Source organism: Narcine bancroftii, chromosome 2, assembly GCF_036971445.1.
Source record: "Narcine bancroftii isolate sNarBan1 chromosome 2, sNarBan1.hap1, whole genome shotgun sequence".
NCBI lineage: Eukaryota > Metazoa > Chordata > Chondrichthyes > Torpediniformes > Narcinidae > Narcine > Narcine bancroftii.
The window spans coordinates 45,193,579-45,215,953 of NC_091470.1; the positions used below are offsets into that span (position 1 = coordinate 45,193,579).

At 36.7% G+C, this 22,375-nt stretch overlaps 1 protein-coding gene across 5 annotated transcripts in view; it reads right to left on the reverse strand.

Moving 5' to 3' along the window:
- Nucleotides 1–22,375, reverse strand: part of ppp1r13bb (protein phosphatase 1, regulatory subunit 13Bb) — a 112,529-nt gene that overhangs the window by 66,109 nt on the left and 24,045 nt on the right. For 2 of the 5 annotated variants that reach the window (XM_069916516.1, XM_069916515.1), the window contains exons 3-4: nt 16,731–16,850; nt 6,559–6,632 (exon numbers count right to left, since the gene is read on the reverse strand). In XM_069916516.1, coding sequence (XP_069772617.1) covers nt 6,559–6,632; nt 16,731–16,850 — 194 coding nt within the window. Of the gene's footprint in view, nt 1–1,522; nt 1,609–3,538; nt 3,608–4,969; nt 4,995–6,558; nt 6,633–16,730; nt 16,851–22,375 lie in introns of those variants that run through there. The other 3 variants (XM_069916517.1, XM_069916518.1, XM_069916519.1) reach the window with 3 other exon arrangements.

The window sequence follows — 22,375 nt, forward strand, 5'->3', positions numbered from 1 at the left end:
CTTGTAGGCAGTGCTGGAACAAAAACACCAACCAACCCTTTTCTATTCAAATGATCATTGTTCATCTCAAGATAATTGTCTATAAGAAAGATGATTCAGTCACAAGAATTAGCTAAACCAACAGATAAGATATAATCCAGAGTTATTTACTGAAGTGGAAAAAAGAGTAAAAATAATATTTTTTGAACTATCAGACAATGGGATCTGGGCACAATTATAATATGAAAACAACGTTAATGTACAGGCACAACATGCAGTTAGAAAGCAAATGGTAAATCTGCCATTATTGCATTTGGTCTGCAAAAGTTATACAAACATCAATTCACAAGGTTTTGATAGATTGCAATTGAAGTCTTGGAAAATTACAGTCTCTTCACCAAATGAAGGATATACTTGCTTTGCAGTAACACAAAAAATATTCACCACACATTTCCAATTAGGAGGTCAAGGCTTGGTGATCACATGGAAACAAAATTGAAAGGGCTTGACAGGATGGATAGTAACAATCTCTCTGGCTGGGAGGGGTGAAATGAGGAGTCAGATCTCAATATAATGGTCTAAGTATTTGGGACAAAAATGAAAAGAAAAAAAATCACTAAGGGCTATAATTTTAATGTGCTTTTTAATATAATCAAACATTTCATTTTTGCAATTTAGACTTGATTTATCCTCTTACCAACTTCTCCGGCAGGCTTCCAATGTTAGGCACCAGCCTGATGTCCTTACCTGCAAAGCTTATGACTTAAATCTCTGACTAGAATGGGACATGGATGAGGATACATCACATCATGACATCAAATACAGATTTCTACTTTAGTTAAACTGTTTGATTGTTTCTGCTCTGTGTTGGTTTATAGAATCCCAAGCTTTCTAAATCTCCTTCATCTTCCTATTTGAATGTCAATAAACATTTAATCATATTTACTGAGGAAAAAAATTGAGTTGTCAGCGTGTATCATTAATTTGCATATATAGTCTCCTGGCAAAATTCAAGGTATCATTGTAATTCAGTGGTAATCTTAGCTGCAATTCCATTTTAAAGCCACTTCTCAAAAATGTATGCATTATTTACTAATACTTACATTGTATACAAATGCATCCCTTCATACTTCAGTGGATTAAATTCCATTTTTTGCACACCGGACCAGACTATTTATATTTTTGTCTAAAGCTCTGCTTCATTCTCACTAATATGGTCAATTATTTCAAGTATTTTTTTTAAAAAGGAATAAACCCCACCCATCATTCAAGTCCAATTCATGAATTCCTCTTACAAAAAAAGATCAGGCACAGAGTCTTGTGGAAACCTAATCCAACAGTCTTTCAGTCAAAAACAAAAGTCATCCACCCAACTTCTTGGCCAGCTATGAATCCTTTTGCCATTTCCCTTGGATCCCATGGCATTTTACATTATTGAATGGTCTGCCACACATGTCAAAAGCCTAGCAGTAATAAATGTTGGCATCTCTCTACATCTTCCACAGAAAAAGGAAAAGTTTACATATTCCGAAGTAATACATACTTGGGTGGTTGCTTCATTAAACCATTCATCCACAAGTTACAGAAATCCTTTCCAAAATATACTAGACATTTTGCAAAAGAAAAACTGCAAAAAAAAAAACAAGCTGTTAAATGTCACCTCAGCACACACCCACATTCAGAACACTCCACTTGGGAATTTTGTGAACTGAATAACTTTGGAGAATACTCAAGAATTATATTTAATCAAATTGCACACCTACATTTTTAAATTGGAAACATAGAAATCTGCAGATGCTGAATCTGAAGTGGAATTCAGTGGGTAAACCAGCATCAGTGGGAAAAAAAAAGAACCGTCAATGCTGTGGGCCAAAACCCCTCATCAGGGATGTTTTAATTGCACGTAGTAGAGTTCATCAGCTGAGTGACCACTGTGAAGAACTGCAACAATTTAAAGAGTTAAAAAGTCATGCTGATCAATGAGAATTTAAAGTAAGTGCAAAACAAGCTGAGAGTCTTGTTACAGATTCTTCAGGATTCTCATCCTCCAAATCTAAACCTCCAATGGTCAAGATGGAATGCTCATCTCTGCTACAATATGACAGAAAAAGGGGAAAAAAATTAGTCCCTTTCTTGCTAATCTATTATTGACAGGATAAAGGATTCAGGATATCAGTGATCAGTAAAGATTATGGAGGAACTGAAAGAAGACAAAACAGATTCAGTAAGAAACATCAAGACATTGGGACATTTCTTTAGAAAAGACAAGGCTGACAAGTAGAATAGGAATTGTAAAACAATGGGCTTAAAAAAAAACTAGAGATATTACACCAACAGCTGAACACTGAAGACACTAATGAATCAAAAAAATCCACAAGAGATTACATAAACTACTGTGGAACACGGTCAATCCAATGATCTTTGCACATAACTCAAGGTGTACTTTTAAAAGATTAATTTAAATAAACAAATGAATAGAAATATGGTAATAATAGATAAAGGACTACAAATCAATTAGGGCAAGTAGCCTGGTTCAGTCATGAAATTTCAGAAGATTTTTCTAGATCTCATGGATAAAAAAACATTCTTTCAGTTGAAATTCATCTTATTATGCTTGTGCATTCAATTGTACATCAATCCTCCTATGTAGTACAAAGAGAGAGCTTGGCAAGAAGCCACAAACTTTACTCAAAAGGCAAGAATGTTGTCAAATCTCCAGCACTAACCTTACAGCAAATAGACTGGTTTGAAAGGAGAGCACAAAATAAATTTCAAAAATGTATTCCTTACTTCAGGCGGGAACCCCTAAACAAGGGCTTGAAAAATCAAAACAAAGGTGGGAATCAAATTTGGGTATAGAAATTGATCCATTTTGTTGGTCCGACATGTCAGAACAGCATGATCAACACGATTAATGTAAGGTATCGCCTGATGCAATACAACTTCTTACATCAGCTGTACCTTACTCCACAAAAGTTACACAAATTCAAATCAGAAATATCAAATCAATGTTTTCGATGTGGTCAAGAAATGGGTGTTTTCTTTCTTGCATTCAACCTGGTCATGCCCTAAAGTGAGGCCTTTCTGGGAAGATTTGGGTAATCTCCTGGGAAAAAAAAATTGCAGGAATTCAATACCCTCAGCCGCCTGAATTATTTTTATTGGGAAATTTAGAAGATGCAAGACCTAAAATGAGACTGATGAAATATCAATAAAAATTTGTTAAACTTGCTTTAGCAGTGGCCAGGAAATGCATAGCAGTTTACTTGGAAGTACGATTCCCAACTAGGTTTAGCCTAGAAATGAATAAATGCGTTCCCCTGCAGAAGATAGTCTATCACCTCAGAAACAGGTATAATGTATTTTTAAGAATATGGAATTCATACCCAAGGTATATCAGGGTAAATCTTTAACAAATTCCCCCCTCTCTCCCTCTTCACCACCCCCCCCACCCCCACCAGTGTTCGCAGTGCCAAGGACCCTAGATAAGTCAGATTATTTGTTCCTTGTTGGGAGTGGGTTTTATCCTAGGTGAGGCCAATCTTTTCTTTTTTCTTACCTTTTCTTCTTGTTTCTTGGGGGTGGGAGGGTTTCTCATTTTGTTCTTTTTTCTATGATCTTTTTCTCCCTTTGGTTCAACATGGACATTGAATTTGCATTTTTGTAGTATTATTGTAATTTTTCTTTGTTTAAAATAATTGAATCACACGTTGACTCTTTTTTCGCACTTTCTTCAATATTGGCAAGGGGATTGAAATTTGTATTATATTGTTAATATTATTGGTTTTTAAAAAAAAATATTCTTCATTTTCACTACATGTCGATTGAAAATTCTCAAAAATATTCAAAAAATGCTGTCATATGAACCAAAGCAAAAACATGCAGTTGGGTTTGGAAATAAAGCTTTGAAAACATGCATGTTAGTAAAGCAGTTAGTTTACTGCAAGGACCAGAGTTCAATCCTAATCTCATGTGCTGTCTGTGCAGCATTTGCATGTACTTGTAGTGACTGTGGGTTACTTCCAGGTGTTCTGGTTTCTTCCTGCTTTTTGAAATTATACCGGCTGGTTGAGTTCATTAGCTTTTGTAAATTGCCCTCCAGTCCTCACTAATAGCAGGAAAAAAAATCAGAGAGTAATCAAATTTGCACAAAAGAAGATGTTGTCAGGATACAGGAACATGAGGAAGGGAGTAGGACGAATGGGATTGTTACCCTGGGAAGGATGGACTGGGCTTTTTCTAGGATCATTCCAAGATTAAAAAGATAGCAGTCACACAAATTTCTTACAAAATATTTCCATAACTAAAATGAACTATAAGCATTTGAACATTGTGATCGAGCTCACTTAGTGTAATTGAACCATGCCTAAGCATATAAAGGCAGAATTTTTTCCTGTTTGATGCAGTCTGGACATTTGTCGTAATACTGCAACAGCTGAAAATCTGAAACCATAAACATTTTTTATTAGTTTTATTTAATAAAATTTGGAGAGAACAGAAATAACCTGATAGGGTATCCCCTAAATTCACATGCTTAAGCTGATATCTAAAGAGTCAGTAAATCCAAGTCACTACAAGACAGCTGTGGCTCTTGTATACTGCTTAATCCAGAAGCCAATATCTCAGGAGCAAGTAACTGGGGGAAAAGTTATGAAGTGAATTTTAGGTCTGTTAAAACAGCATCAATCAACAATTAGTTATGTTTATTTGCCTCAAAGTAGAAAAGTAACTAGATATTTTGTTCATTTAGATTACCGAGAGCCAGACAAATACATTATTTTCCTTCCAAAGCTTAATATTTTGCACTTCATTAAAATAGTCACAAATCAATTCCATAAATGAGCAGAAGTTAAATACCCCTTACCCGAGGAGCCAAAATCCAAAACATTTTGAGCGCCAACATAATGCCACAAGAGGAAAATTCCACACCTGACCTCACTTGCCCAGTTTGTTACTGACCATCACCACCAGACCTTCATGCACTACTCACAATGTTTTTTTGCCTGTTCTTGGCTCTGTGGTACAAAAATATTGTTGAAAATGGCAGATGGTGAAATAGCCAAAATGGTTCTAAATCAAGGCAAGTACAAAGCATTATTTTCATATGAAATCTGAAATTCACATCCACTTAAAATGCCATTGTGTGTGGTTATCTGAAAAACATTATTCCAAAAAAATGAAGCACTTCTGGTCCCATGCATTTCGGATAAGGGGTACTCAACCTGTATTTCTAATTTAGATTTGCCCTCTTCAATTAAATGGCCCCACATGGAAACCAAAACCGTCCTAGATCCCACTCTCCAAGATTGGTCTTCAAACTGTTCTTCACTATCCTTGCTTTCAGAATCTATTGACAGATTTGGTTGTTTCCACGTGTGACAGAGTATATAGAAATGTTTTGGGGAGATAAATTGGGAAAGATTTGTTAGAGTACGTTACATACAAACACATCTTATTTAAAATACTGGAGCTCTGCCCCATGCTAGACATATTGGCTCTACAGCTTTTGTAAGAGCTTTGAAGAGTACTCAAGAGATTTCACTAATGGATTGTCATTTACAAAAGATCCTGTTGGAGCTGCAGATTGTCTGGAAGAGAACTTGTTGTTCTAAGAGGGCAATGTGGTTTGTAAGCAAAGAGAGTCAAACAGGTTTTCAGAGAGAGAGAGAGAGAGAGAGGAGAGAGAAAGAAGTCTGAGCACTTCACTCAAGAAAATGCTTTATTGCACAGCTGCCAGCATAATTCCCATTGTCCTCGAATCAATTAACACCTACTTCAGTTCCATTATGATCTCATTTGTCCAGACTCTTGGCAACTCCGAAATGAACCCCCAAGTGTCTGTAAATTATATCCAAATTGTGTGTGACCATGTCCACCATAACCAACTTTACTAAGACATACATATATTAAAATTTACCTTAAAGATTAACACAAATCCATTACACATATTTTTCTCTTTATTTTTAGTTCCACATATCAGCCAGATGCATTCATGTCGAGATTTTTCTTGCTCATCATCTTAGCTGTATTTCTCTCTTTATCTATATGGATCTCTTTCTCAGCCTCATTATTGCTGTTTATTTTTACTTTAGCATCTCCCTTTCTCTCGTTCAAAATCACGATCACCATTTCCAACAAGGAAAACATTAGACTCCAAACTGCCCACCACCAAATTCCTCTTCTGAGTTCAAAAATCATTGCCTTCAGTTGCACCCACATTTTCTGCTTAACTTATTGATGTTCCAAGAAAGCTTGCAAGATTGTCAAGGTGATGAGAGATTTAAAGTGCAAGTAAGGAACAGCTGATATTCACATGGAAATAGAGTCTTTGTAACAGACCATTTGTGCTACACCTTCCAGAGAAATATACAAGCTACCCTGACATCAGAATAATGAACAGTAGAAAAAGCAAGTAATTACTGAAGTGCAATAACAAAGGTACATACAGTTGGCATAGTCATGCTGGAGTGTTTTTATTTCTATGGGTGAGTGGATTACAAGGTGGAAAGAACTGAACAGGAAGTTACATAAAGATACTAAAGAAAATTAATAAACAGACAAGTGCAAGGAATCACATACCCCATTTTCAAAGCGCTCTGCAGAAAGGTTTATTCCATTCCACCTGTTTAACTGATCTTGAGACTGATGTACACCTGCAAAGACAATTAAAAACCTTCAGAATATACCTGTTTGCACCATGTTAAACTAAAGGGACAAAAATCTTTCCATGATTCTATGTCTGTGCTCTTCTTTTAACCAATTAGTATTAGAAATTATACAGCCTATATAAAATCTAAAATCTTTCATTAATGACATGTCATATGCATCTTATTGGCATACAAGTCAGCCAGATATTTAAAAAATTTTGGAGGAAGGGTGGGCCTCAAGTTTGCTTTAACATCAAATAAGATCATTGCTTTTGATTTGGTTTTTTCGTCCTGTTCCTCAAAACAGCTCATTCAACTTTAAATATATTCAAAATTCAACTCCACAGCTGAGGTAGAGAACTCAGAAAATTCATGACCTTAAAAAAAATAATTCTGCCACGTCTGCATCTTAAATTGGCGTGCTCTTTTTCTGAAATATACCCATAGTTCAAAATTTCAAGACAATTTGATCTTCCCAGCAGTGATTTTTGGTGAATCAGACAAGAAATATCTCCATTGCAAGAATATCCCTCTTTAAATAGAGGCTAAAACCATACACAGTATTCCAAGTGGACACCAATAAAATGTAGTTTTTGCAAGACTTCATACCCTTTGCAATAAATGCCAATGCCTTGCTAAATTTGCATTCCTCATGGAAGTCCTGTTGCAGTACAGCATTCTGTAGCATATAGCATGCAGTTCATTTTAACTATTATGCTTTTCTGTTCTTATCCAAGAAGAAATCCTCGCATTGCCCAAGTTTATTTGCTCTGCCAAATTTTTGCCCACTCAATCTTAAACATTTTGTCCTTGCTAATCTTTCTTCCTACTACACTAGTTATAGTTCTTCAACTTAAAAATTATATTTAAATGATTATCTATTGGATTAATCATAGTCAAAAGGCCATCATGACTCTCAGCCAATACATCTGCTCCTTTACCTTCAAGGAACCTTGGACTGGAGACTTGTATATGGGTTTAGGGTGCAGAACCAACAGCAATCTTTTGGCTATTTTCTTTATATTTGTATTTAGACTGCTATTGCGTATTCGTCAGAGTGAGGAAAAAATACAGAAAATATCTATACTTTAGTTAATCAGTAGTTGCAATGTAATGAGGTAATTAATGGAGCAAAATTTTTGCAATTTACAGAGGATAAAGAATGCAGTTGTACATTCTTATACCTGAAACAAAGTATTCAGGTTCAGTAATAGATTAGTATTGAATTATGGTCTGATTGCCAACATTGTGTAGAAGTTATATACAGGTTGTACCTCTCTTATCTGGCGCTCTGTGGTCAGCAACTCCCATGGACCAGCATGTTTAGGAATGCGCCGCTTAATGTCTGTTCGAGCAACATTCAATCTCATATGCATCCATGGTCCCATAATTATTTAGTTATCGTGAGCAAGTCCACAGCAATTTAGAAAAAGCAATCACTAGCTATAGGAAATTACATACTGTTATGTACCAGACAGCAGCGACAGAATGTTGATTAACTCACAAAACCCTTGTTGAGAAGCTTCAACAAAGTGTTCTTTGTAGACGAGTGCCAACTAAAATTTCCTTCTACTTTGGTATAGGGGATACGAAGCAAGTGATGCTCAAGAAGCTTCCAGAACCCTTTTTGTGGGTCAGCCAAACTCAAGTGACTCTCACTCTGGTCACCATCCAAGCACAGTATTTCTTCTACAAATAGAACCCTTTTTATGGTTCAGTTGAAAAAAAAAGTGACCTACACTCTTTTGGGTTACAAAGTGGTCTTCTCATTCCTCAATAACTAACAGGAGGAAGTCTGACAGTTGTATATAACCACTCAATGAGGCCAAGTGGGTTTCTCATTCCCACAAAGGAGATTGACGAGCTCTTTACTCTTGTGCTGCCTTCTTAAAAATGGCCTCCTGAGCAAACTATAAACTGTTTCCCCCCCCACCACCCCGCTCCTCCCATATGCTGGTCACATGGTCTCTGCTCCTGACTTCTTCAGGGCTTCTTCCCTTTACTCTGCAAATGTATCAACTTTTGGAACATGTTGTTTTCGAAGCCTGCTGCTTGTTCACAGTCACATTCCAAAATTTGCAAGGTTTGTTAAATGTGTTCTCTTAAAGGGACAGTACCACACAAATAAAATGAACTGAAAACCCAATACCCAAAGTATTCCAACTGCCCCATTCTCTCCCCAGAGCCCTGTATCAGTTCCAACTAATCCCATTTTCCCATGCTCTCCCCACAGCCCTCTATCAGTACCCACATTGATCCCACTGCCCCGCTCTCTCTCCACAGCTCCATGTCAGTCCCCACACTGATCCCTTTGCCCCTCTCTCTCCCCACTGCCCCCTGTCGGTCTCCACTCTGATCCCTAACTTACAAATAAAAAGTTTACAAGTACACAACAGTATCCCATATAGCTTTGCCAAGTATATAATATAGTGTTCTCACAACGTCCACATCGCACAACACCCAATTTCACAAAACGTATTGTGGATGTTAAGCAGCACATACCTGTACAAACTCCTTACAGATACCATGGGACTCGAACCCTGGTCCTGATTGCTGACGCTGTAAAGGCATTACACTAACTGCTACACTAACCATGCCGCCCCACAATATTATTCCCTATTTTAAGCTTTGTTCTACCTTTGATAAGTTTACATAGGGGGTTCCCTTAGGGATCCATTTCTGTGGTTCAACAATGGCCAAGTCCCAACGTCGCCGGATTAAAGAGGTACAACCTGTACACTTATTTACATGGAATATACAATGATTTTGCAATAAAGTGATATGATCTCCCAAACAAAAAGCCACTAGAAATTGTAAAAATGTGCAAATGAATCTTTCAGAATGGCTGAAAAGGAACCAAATAACTTTCCTGTACCTATATTAATCGGTTTCATGTTGATCTGTGATAATGACAATCAAATACAACTTCATTTGTATCTATAATTTAGTTTTGATCAACAGAGAAAAAGACAATTAGGCAGAAATGTTGAACAGGAACTCAACTGTACCTATGAGAATCCCTGCAGAGACTGATGACCCTATAATATCGGTCTCAAAGGCCAATGTCAGAATATCCTTCAAGAGGGTGAACCTCTACCTAGGTGTACAAATAAACAAAAATCTAGGCCTATTATATAAACTCAATTACAATCCACTAATGAAAAAATTACAGGACGATTTAGAGCATTGGAAAGAGCTACCACTAACACTGATAGGAAGGATAAACTGTATTAAAATGAACATTTTTCCAAGAATACTATACTTATTTCAGGCATTGCCAATACAACTGACAGAAAAATTCTTCAAAGAGTTAAAGAAAATAATAAGGAAATTTTTATGGAGAGGGGGGAAACCGAGGATAGCACTAGATAAATTAACAGAATGGTATAAACAAGGAGGCTTACAATTGCCAAACTTCAAAAATTATTATAGAGCCGCACAATTAAGATACCTATCAGATTTTTATCAAACAAGGGAAAAACCAGACTGGACGAGATTAGAATTAAATAAAATAGGGGAAAAGATACCTGAACACATATTATATAAATGGGACGAAAAATTGGTACAACATAGAACTTCTCCAGTATTACATCATCTCCTCAATATTTGGAAGAAGATTCATGTAGAAAGAAATAAAACAAATTATCAATTACCAAAACTAATATTGACGCAAAATAAGCTACTCCCTTTTACAATAGACAACCTTTCCTTTAGAAAATGGGAAAAAAAAGGGATTAAAAGAATAGAAAATTGTTTTTCAGGAAGTAGATTCTTATCCTTTGAACAAATAAGAGATAAATACAATATAACTGGAGATACAGCGCTGGCATATTACCAACTGAGATCCTACTTGAAAGAGAAATTAGGAAGCAATTTGAGTTTACCAGAGGGAAGTAACCTTGAATATGTGATTACAGATACAATGAATATCAAAAGATTTATAACAAATATGTATATTAAACTGCAAGAAAAGGAGAATGAGGAAACAAATGGTAAAACTAAACAAAAATGGGAACAAGATTTAAATATAAAGATAAAAAAGGAAACATGGGAGAAGTTATGCTCCGGAACGATGAGAAATACAATAAATACGAGGCTACGTATGATACAATATAATTGGTTACACAGACTATACATTACTCCGCAAAAGTTAAATAAATGGGACCCAACAGTATCTGATAGATGTTTTCGATGTAAAAAAGAAAGGGGAACAACAATTCATGCAATCTGGACATGTGAGAGAGTAGAAAAATTTTGGGATGATCTCAATCAGATATTAAATAAAATAACAGAAAGCAATATACCAAAGAATCCAGAGATCTTTCTCCTAAGTAACATAAAAAATAAAGAATTTGGAATTGACTTGGAGGATGCACAAAAAAGATTTGTTAAGATAGCCCTAGCCGTAGCAAAAAAATGTATTATGTCAACCTGGAAATTGGAAGATAATTTGAAAATACAACAATGGTATATAGAAATGAATAAATGTATTCCATTAGAAAAAATAACATATAGTTTAAGAAATAATATTGAAATATTCGAACAAGTATGGGAGCCTTACATTAAATACAATAGCGAAAACCTACCGGGAACAAACATTACCTAAGTTGATGGAAGGAGAAGAAAAGAATGGACTCAGTAGAATTTCTGGTGTATTTTTGTTGAATGACAACATTGTCTGACTGGCTTAATACAACCTAGATTGTATACCTAAAATGGATGAGAGGGGGGGTGGGGGGGTGGCTTGGGAGGAGGGAGGGGGGGGGGGAGAAAAAGACACTGTATATGTGTGAAAAAGAAAAAGTGTATATCATGGCTAACGTGATTTATGGTGTGAAAAAAAAAAATTAAAAAAAAAAAAGAAAAGAGGGTGAACCTCATAAAGCATCAGGCCCAAATGGTGTACCTGGCAGAATACTGAAAATCTGTGCCAACCAACTATCTGGAGGGTTCACGGATATTTTCAGGCTCCTATTGCTGCAGTCAGAGGTTTCCTCCTGTTTTCAAAAGGGCATCAGTCATACCCAAGAAGAGCAGAGGGAGCTGCTTTAATGACTATCGCCCAGTAGCTCTACATCTACTGTGATGAAATGCTTTGAGAGGTTGGTCATGACCAGAATTATCTTATACCCAAGTAAAAATATGGATCCACTGCAATTCACCTTCTGTCACAATCGCTCACAGCAGATGCATCTTCTTACATAAAGAAAGAATATTTATTTCACCACAGCAGTCAGCAGAATCAAACAGGATTGATTCAGGAGGGAGGGAGATAGATCAACTCTGAGTGGTGTCATTACAACAGCCTTGCACTCAATATTAGCATAACTAATGAGATGATTGTGGACTTCAGGAAGAGGAACATGAACCAGCCCTCATCGAGGAGTCAGCAATGGAAAGGGTAAAGAAAAAATTCCTGGTATCAGATCTCTGAAGAGCTGTTCTGAGCCTCCATGTTGATGCCATCATGAAAAAACCAAGAGTTGCAAATTCAGCCAGTGCCAACATGGGCATCAGTCTCAAGTCCATCAAGAACATCTACGGGGGGCATGGCAAGATGGTGTAGGGTGAAGATGTGGGAACTCATCTCTCCTCAACTGGAAAGTTTAAAACACAAATTTAATTAATTGAAAAATGTTTAGAAACTTTATGAAAATAGTGTTTGTGATAGGAGAAGAAAAGTGGTGAGAAGAGAAAAAGTTCAACAATAAAAAAAACTGCGCTTTAAAGTGTTGGAAGAATCTGAAAATTTTGGGCCTCCGAAAATTTGGAGCCTCGACATCAATTACAGATGGACCCGAAGACTCAACAACCTTCCTCAGTAAGACTGAATGTAGTGGCGGCTTCCTTTATGCACAGATTGGCGCAAGATGGTGCCGCCGCGACATCCCTGGCGTCACTTCAGGAGGCGCGCAACATGCCGGAGACTGCTGCGCTAAGCTCGTCAGGTAGCATGGGGGGCTCGGAGGACGCGATACGCCGCTAGTGGCAGCATCTGATGCAGCACGCTGGGGACGTGTTGGAGCTGCCTATCTGCGCATTGCCGTCGCTGGTAAGCATGCACAAGACCTTCGAATGGGTGAGGGCTGCTGCTCAATGTTGGGTTGAGGAATTCAGCTGAACGTGGAGTGGAATGCAGACCCGAAGCCAGTCAAGAGGAGTTAACTTAACACAGGAGGAGGTGGAAGAAGAGCTTGATCAATACTTGGAAGAAGATATGCATCCAAGGGTTCTGAAGGAAATGGCAGAAGTTATAGTTGATGCATTGGTGGTCATAGACCAAAATTCCTTGGACTCTGGGCAGGTCCCAGCAGACTGGAAGACAGCAAATGTCACGCCACTTTTTAAGAAAGGATGTAGGCAGAAGATTGGAAATTATCGGCCAATTAGCTTGACATCTGTAGTTGGAAAAATGCTTGAAGCCGTCATTAAAGATGAAATAGTGAAACTTTTGGAACATAAGTGTTCAATCAGGCAGACGCAGCATGGTTTTAGAAAGGGAAGATCTTGTTTGACAAACTTGTTAGGATTCTTTGAGGATATAATGGGTGCAGTGGATAGAGGGGAACAGGCTGATGTTGTATATTTGGATTTCCAGAAAGCGTTTGATAAGGTGCCGCACAAGAGACTTCTCAGTAAGTTACAGGAAAGTGGAGTCCGGGGAAGTATATTGACCTGGATTGAAAATTGGTTGCCTGACAGGAGGCAGAGAGTCGGGATAAATGGGAGTTTTTCAGGTTGGCAGAGAGTGGTAAGTGGGGTGCCGCAGGGGTCAGTGTTAGGCCCACAACTGTTCATCATTTACATTGATGACTTGGAGGAGGGGACAAAATGTGGTGTAGCCAAGTTTGCAGATGACACCAAATTGAGTGGAAGAGCAAATTGTAATGAGGATGTGGAGAGTATGCAGAGGGATATAGTTAAGCAGGATGAGTGGGCAAAGGTTTGGCAAATGGAGTACAATGTTAGTAAGAGTGAGGTTATCCACTTTGGCAAGAAAAATAAAAGAGCTGAATATTATTTAAAGGGTGAAAAACTATAGCATGCTGTTGTGCAGAGGGACTTGGGAGTGCTTGTGCATGAATCACAAAAAGTTAGGTTGCAGGTGCAGCAGGTTATTAAGAAGGCAAATGGAATGTTTGCCTTCATTGCTAGAGGAATTGAATTCAGGAGTAGGGAGTTAATGTTGCAACTGTATAAGGTATTGGTGAGACCGCACCTGGAGTACTGTGTCCAGTTCTGGTCTCCATATTTGAGGAAGGATATATTGGCTTTGGAGACGGTCCAGAGGAGGTTTAATAGGTTGATCCCTGGGATGAAGGGGTTGACTTATGATGAAAGATTAAATTGTCTCGGATTGTATTCACTCGAGTTCAGAAGAATGAGAGGAGATCTTATAGAAACATATAGGATTATGAAAGGTATGGATAGAATAGATGTAGGAAGGTTTGTTGAGCTGGCCGGGGAAACTAAAACGAGAGGACACAGTCTCAAGATTCGGGGGAGTAGATTTAGGACAGAGATGACGAAAAATAGTTTTTCCCAGAGAGTAGTGAATGTTTGGAATTCTCTAACCAGGGAAGTGGTTGAGGCTGCCTCATTAAACATATTTAAAATTCGTTTAGATAAATTTTTACATGATAGAGGAATTAGGGGATATGGGGAGAAGGCAGGTAGGTGGAGTTAGGTCATAAATTAGATCAGCCATGATCATATTGAATGGCGGAGCAGGCTCGATGGGCCATTTTTGGCCTACTCCTGTTCCTACTTCCTATGTTCCTAGTCAACTTTTATTGGCTGCAGCTTAAGTGGAAGGTACCCCTACAGCTTTAAAATTACCTTCACCATATAAATCTCCTAGCACAATAAGCCCTACGCCTGCCTCTGATATGATGGTTATGTTAGAAACAATAACTAAGCAGAATGAAAGTATGATGGATTATATGTCCACCAGTTTTCAAAGTGTTGATCAACAACTTGCTGGTATTAGACTTAAAATTACTGGTATGTCTGGTGAGATTGCTTCACTGAAGGTCGATGTCATTAAATGTGACAGCAGCTGACATGGTTGAAAATAAAATTGAAAATGTAGAAGACAGAGTGGATCAATGTGAAGAAGTGGTGGCTGGAAGACAAATTGAGAAGAGTTTTTTTGCAGAAGATGGATTCTTTGGAAAAATCAAAGTCGGAGGAATAACAAAAATAGTGGGGTTTCCAGAGAGTTTCGAGGGAACGAATCCTACAAAGTTTTTTAAAGATTGGATTGTTGAAATTTTTGGTCCAGAGTATTATCCAGAGGGTTTGGAGTTAGAGAGAGCTCATCATGCATTAAGGAAAGAACCATTACCAGGTCAACCACCTCGAGCGGTTTTGGTGAGGTGTTTAAGGTATCAGGATCGAGAAATGATTTTGCGTGCAACATTTCTACAGATTGTATGAATGATCCAATGATAGTACAGAATCGCAAGTGTTTTTAAAAAATGCAGATTTGAGTCAGGGGGTTGTTATGAGACAGAAGGAGTTTAATGCTGCTAAAGCAGTTCTATGGAAGAAAGGGTATAGATCTCCTTTAAGATACCCAGCAATTTAAAAAATATTCTATGGACAGTACCAGTCCCAATTTTTTGAAAATCCACAGGCTGCATTAACTTTTGCTAATTCTTTACCAGATTCTAAGTTGATACAGGATTTCTCTTCGAAACCGTTGGTGACTCTGAATAAAGCTGGAATTGGGAAAGGTGAAAAACAGTTGGAAGCTGAACAATTGATGGAGCTGCACAAGGAACTTCTGGAAGCATCTAATACTTGATGGGATTTTTTTTGTCCGGTTGGGGAGATGATGATCCAGCTAAATCTGAAGTCGTTAGCCACTGTTGGTATTAACCACACCCAGTTAATAAAGGGGAGTTACTGCTTTTGCAGTTTTTCTTTTTAGGGGTTAAGGGGGATTTTTTTTGTTAAAGTGTTAGTTTTAAGACAGAGTCAATTGTATAAGTTTGGGTGCCATTTGGTAAGACATAATGAATACTTTAAACTTTGCAACTTTTAATGTTAAGGGGTTAAATCATCTGATAAAATGGAAACGTATTTTGTATATCAAGAAGTTAAAAGTAGATATTGCATTTTTGCAAGAAACTCATTTGACAGAAAAAGAACATCTGAAGTTGAAAAGGGATTGGGTAGGACATGTAATTGTTTCTTCTTATAATTCTAAAGTTAGAGGGGTTGTGATATTGGTAAATAAAAAGGTTTCGTTCAGTTTGGCTTCTTTTTCTGCCAATGTGGGGAGAGTTTTGGTAGTCAATTAAAAGATTTTTTTCTGAATGTTGGACATTAGTGAATAGACAATAGGAGCTGGAGTAGGCCCTTCGGCCCGTCGAGCCAGCACTGCCATTTTACAGATCATGGCTGATCACTATCATCAGTACCCCTTTCCAGCCTTATCCCCATAACCCTTAACTCCTTTGCCCACTAGAGTCTTATCTAACTCTCTTTTGAACATATATATATATGCACCAAATGAAGATGATGAAACATTTATTTCTGATGTATTTTTAAATTTGAATCAATCAAATGAGAATGTTTTGATAGGAGGAGATTTTAATTGTTTGGATCCTTTGTTGGATAAATCTCCAAAAACTGTAAAAAGAACAAAAATGGCAAAAAGATTGCTTGAGACGGTGAAAGATTTGAATTTAGTAGAAATAAGGAGGAGGTTAAATCCAAATGAAAAAGATTTTTCTTTTACTCAGCTCAACATAATTCTTTTTCTAGAATAGATTTATTTTTGATTTCTGCGCAGTTACAAGGGAGATTTAAATATGCAGAATATAAAAGTGGATTATTGTCAGATCACTCTTTGTTAAATGAAGTTTGTAGCATGATAATGAAAAGATAGAATGAGACTGAACACCTCTCTCATAAAGCAATGGGGCCACTAAACAATTTCTGGCATTTTTCTATAAAGCCAAAAAAATTCTCACAGACATCTCACACTGAAACTGTACATCTCACCCCATAGCTTTGAAATTTTAAATGGATCAGCTCTGTGTACATTTATTCATAATTTTATCACTTTTAAAATACCTCACCATTTTTACTTACTTTGTTCGCTACTCTCATTGGGCAAATCCTCATGTCGCAGAAAGAATTTCACCTCTTCTCTACGAGGACCCCATTTCTGCAGGTGTTCATACATCATGTGATCAGAAGGAATACCACGCTCTGTTAGAGAAAATAAAATTACTACCCAAATACTGCAACAAAATTCTAATAACTGTTGTACAATATTACAGAAGTGATATACTCAATTGGTTCTGAGGACATTAATTACCTGAAATTTGCTGAATTGCCACCATTTACTCTAGAAACACAAGTTTAGGATTCATATGCAAAGCCAGAATTTCAGCACTTACTGGCCAGGCTTCACAACAAATTTGTTGGCTGGACTCATCAAATTCAAGCTCAAGCTCAAGTTTATACACACACACACACACATAATATATATCCTGACAAAACACCACATCTCTGGACCATAGTGCACAGATACACAGTACACCCTACAAAAACTACACACAGTACAATTCTGATTATCTGAAATCGGATTCTCCAAATAAATTTCAGATAAATGAAGAAATCCAAAACAAATCAGAAATCACCATTTTCCCGAAATTGTTTCAGAACCGAACAGACCGGGGACCTCGAGCTCTGGTAATGGGAGGGGGGGGGGGGGTGGGGAAAGAGAAAAAAAGAGCAGGACTCGCGGACTTCTGGCATGAGCAAGGCCTCTATGGGAAAGTGTTGATTTTTTATCCTCCAGTACCTTTTCATTGAAGGTAGTTTGTGGGCTGGATGGTAAAGGTCCTTAATGATTCTGATTCCTCTAAGCACTGCGCCCTGTAGATATAGTTAATAGAGGGAAGGGAGACCCACTGATCTTCTCAGCAGTTTAATCACCTTTTGTACTTATTTCCAATCTGATGCTTTGCAGCTACAATACTACACTAAGATGCAATCATCTAGGAACTCTCTAGTTTGCTCCTGTAGAACGTTGTTAGAATAGCAGCTGGTAGCCTTCCCTTCCTCAACCTCCTAAGGAAGTATAGGCACTGCTACACCTTCATGACAAACGAGGTGTTGTGGGCCCAGGAAAGGACATCCTTTCAATGGATGCCAAGAAACTTTGTGCTAAATACTCTCTCTACGACAGAGCCATTAATATGTAGTGGAGAGTAGCCCTTTGTCCTCCTGAAGACAACAATCATCTCCTTTGTCTTGTTCACTAAAAGCAGCACTTTAATTTTTCTAGGAAATCTGTGAAGACACACATACAAGAACAGACAGTACACAAACAGCAAGCATATTCCTTAAAAAGGGAAGAATGAAGATGGTGAAGGACCAAGATAAAGCAATTTACAGGTTTTTGAACTGAGTATTTAATTAATTGGGTAAAATTAGTAATATGCCCATTCCAGCTGCCAAATTCTTTAGTCTTTTATTGGCAGGCCTGCACCGGATCCTGCTTCCCTTAACATCATGTGAAAGCATTGAATCATGTATATGGTATGTGAAAACAACTCCTAACTGAATGATTAAGTGCACCAAGCAGACAAACTGAGGAGATGGAGCAACATGAATCTTGCGAGTGAAATTAAAATGAAAATTAAAGTTCAATTAAGGATCAAAGAATTCACAGGTTCCACAACTAAATGTGTGATCTAGACCTATTTTGTAAAACTTTTATTGATCAGGTCAAAAGCATATCACTTGTCCATTAGAAAATAAAATGCTCAAATTGTACTATTGTGAATTACAACAAAATGCCCAAAGTCAAAAACTTCATAAATTCTTTAAAAATCTACAAACAATAAACAAACAAGAAAGTTTATTGCTCATAAATGTTTACCTTCCCTAAAATTCAAACACCATTAAAAGTTGAAATAGTTCAACACATGATAAGGGCTGTTTGATTGCAAGGTTCAATGCAAAGACGTATCTAGGACTGCTTTCAGCTTATCCCACCAGTTTGATTAATTTAATTTTTGGGAGAAACTGCAAAATTAATGCTTCCAAAGTTTTCAACTGATTAATGCTCTACTTGATATAGTACTGGCATAAGAGAGGCAGAGAGTCGGGATAAGTGGGAGTTTTTCAGGTTGGCAGAGAGCGGCAAGTGGGGTGCCGCAGGGGTCGGTGTTAGCCCACAGCTGCAAATCATTTACATTGATGACTTGGAGGAGGGGACAAAATGTAGTGTAGCCAAGTTTGCAGATGACACCAAATTGAGTGGAAGAGCAAATTGTAATGAGGATGTGGAGAGTCTGCAGAGAGATATAGTTAAGCTGGATGAGTGGGCAAAGGTCTGGCAGATGGAGTACAATGTTAGTAAGTGTGAGGTTATCCACTTTGGCAAGAAAAATAAAAGAGCTGAATATTATTTAAAAGGTGAAAAACTACAGCATACTGTTGTGCAGAGGGACTTGGGAGTGCTTGTGCATGAATCGCAAAAAGTTAGGTTGCAGGTGCAGCAGGTTATTAAGAAGGCAAATGGAATGTTGGCCTTCATTGCTAGAGGAATTGAGTTCAGGAGTAGGGAGGTAATGTTGCAACTGTATAAGGTACTGGTGAGACCGCACCTGGAGTACTGTGTCCAGTTCTGGTCTCCATATTTGAGGAAGGATATACTGGCTTTGGAGACAGTCCAGAGGAGGTTTACTAGTTTGATCCCTGGGATGAAGGGGTTGACTTATGATGAAAGATTAAATCGTCTCGGATTGTATTCGCTCGAGTTCAGAAGAATGAGAGGAGATCTTATAGAAACATATAGGATTATGAAGGGTATGGATAGAATAGATGTAGGAAGGTTTTTTGAGCTGGCCGGGGAAACTAAAACGAGAGGACACAGTCTCAAGATCCGGGGGAGTAGATTTAGGACAGAGATGACGAAAAATAGTTTTTCCCAGAGAGTAGTGAATGTTTGGAATTCTCTAACCAGGGAAGTGGTTGAGGCTGCCTCATTAAACATATTTAAAATTCGTTTAGATAAATTTTTACATGATAGAGGAATTAGGGGATATGGGGAGAAGGCAGGTAGGTGGAGTTAGGTCATAAATTAGATCAGCCATGATCGTATTGAATGGCGGAGCAGGCTCGATGGGCCATTTTTGGCCTACTCCTGTTCCTACTTCCTAAGTTCCTATAATTTGCGGAGTTAAAATATTTTTATTCTGTTCAGTGTAGAACACCTTCACCAACACTACTCATCCTCCGCAATAAATTGTGGTCCCAAAAACTTAAATGGATATTAAATAACTGTTTGACTTAAAAAAAATAATTTAAAATCAACATATATACATAATGAATAAAATCATAAGGTGACCATTACAGAACTTAAATACATGCTTATATAAATCCATATAAACCCCAACTAATCCCTACCCCCACCCTAACCCTTACTACCCCTACTAAAAAAACTAATACCTAAAATATATAATAACATTGTTATATATTGAATTGGATTGCTTCAGAAGATAGATGCTCAAAGATCCCAAAAAAAATTTTTCTAAAAAAAATGACTAGTTTTTAAGGGAAGACTTCCCTTTTAAGGGTGGACTCTAAGGAACTATTTATATTTTTAATCCCATTGTTCGAGCATATGGTCTCAAAATCTGTAAAAATACAGGGTAGTTACCACTCAAATTGTATGTAATTTTTTCCTAATAGAATACAACTTTGAATCTCTATATGCCATCTTCCTAATATTAATGAATCATCTGATTTCCAAGTAACAGCAATACATTTTCTTGCTATTACCAAAGCTAATTTAACAAATTTCAATTGAAAATCTGATAAAGATAATTTAGGAGTTACATTCTCAAGATTTCCCAACAATAATTCAGGACTTAACTGAAAAACAACATCCACAACCCATTGTAGAAACTTACGAATGGAAATCCAAGGTTTAACCTTTTAACAAGACCATGTAGAATGGATAAAAGTTCCAATATCTACTAAAGATCTAAAACATTGATCTGATATATTTGAATTCCAACTATTCAATTTCTGAGGTGTAATATACAATTGATGTCATAAATTATAATGAAGTAGTCTATATCTTACATTAAAAATTGTAGCAGACACAACTTCTTTACATAAATCTTGCCAAACCTGTTGATCTATTGATATACTTAAATCTTGTTCCCATCCTTCTTTTGACTTAAGCCTAATTTAGGTGTTTTTTTTTGTAACATCATTGCTATTGAGATTAAATATTTTGGTCATTCTGTCAACAACTAACTGTTCTAAATCTGTAGGATCTTTCATAAATTATATCTGATCCTAATTTCTCTCTTAAATAAGGTCTTAGTTGAAAATAACAAAAAAGTGTATTATGCAGAATATCATATTTAATTTTTAATTGATCAAATGACAATCATTTTCCTAACAATTTCCTAATTTAGAAATTCCTTTATTATTCCAAATATTCAAAAAAATGATCTTTTGAAAAAATTAAGAGGATTAATCAGTTTTTTTAAAAATGACAAAAGATTTCTATCAATTTCTAATTTAATTTTATTCCAAATATTAATGAAATGCTTTAATAATGGAGCAGCAGTAATGACTATCAGTAGTCATCAACTTTGGTTCCAGTTTGTGTTTAATTCAATTTCCACCCATGATGGTTTAACTTCCCAAATAAAGAAACAAGAAATCATAATTGTGCTGCTTTATAATTCTTAACATCAGGAAGTTGTAATTGTCCTAATTCATATTTCCAAGTTATTTTTTCTTATGATTTTCTTGCCATTTTCCCTTTCCAAAGAAATTTCCTAACTTGTTTATTTAAATCTTGAAAAAAATTAAGGTTCAGAGGTGGGTAAAGTTTGAAGTAAATATTGAATTCTCTCAAATCTATTCATTTCAATACCATTAACTCTTACAAATAAAGTTATAGGTAAATTTACAGACTTTTAAAAATCTTTTTTCTAAAATAATGGAATATAATTTAATTTAGTATAAATTTTTCAAATATACACCTAAATATTTAAGCTTATCTGCCCATTTAAATTGAATGTCTTTTTGACATTGTGGATAATCACCCTGTACCAATTCCATTACCTCACTTTTATCAGAGTTTATTTTATATCCTGAAACTCTTCCATATGCTATCAACTAGGTAATGATAATTGTGGTTGAGTTAAATATACTAACACATCATCTGCAAATAAACTAATCTTATGTTCAGTTTGATTTACTACAAACCCTTTCAACTGTTGATCTGTACGAATCCTTTGTGCAAGAGGTTCTATGGTCAAAGCAAACAAAGCTGGAGATAAAGAACATTGAAAGCTTGTTCTATTACCTTCATAAAGAGATGAATTATTAAATGTTTTAATTCTTTATAAAATTCAACTGGAAATCCATCTTTTCCAGGAGATTTATTATTTTGTAATCAATTAAGTTCAGTAAAAAGTTGAGGTTGGGCATGTGTGGTACAGAAGAAAAAAAAAGTTGGAAAAAATTACAAGGTCTCTTAAAGGGGCAGTCCGGCATCTCGACATCTGAACAAGGAGATACATCACCAGTGGAAGAGGCTTCAGAAGAAGATGAGAGTGAAAAAGAAATGTCAAGTTCAGAAAAGGAACGATTTGGAGGCAAGAAAAAGATTTTTAAGAAAGAAATGAATAAGATTGAGACAAAAATAGATGGACTTAATTTGACTTTGGAAAATAATTTTAAATTGCTAACTG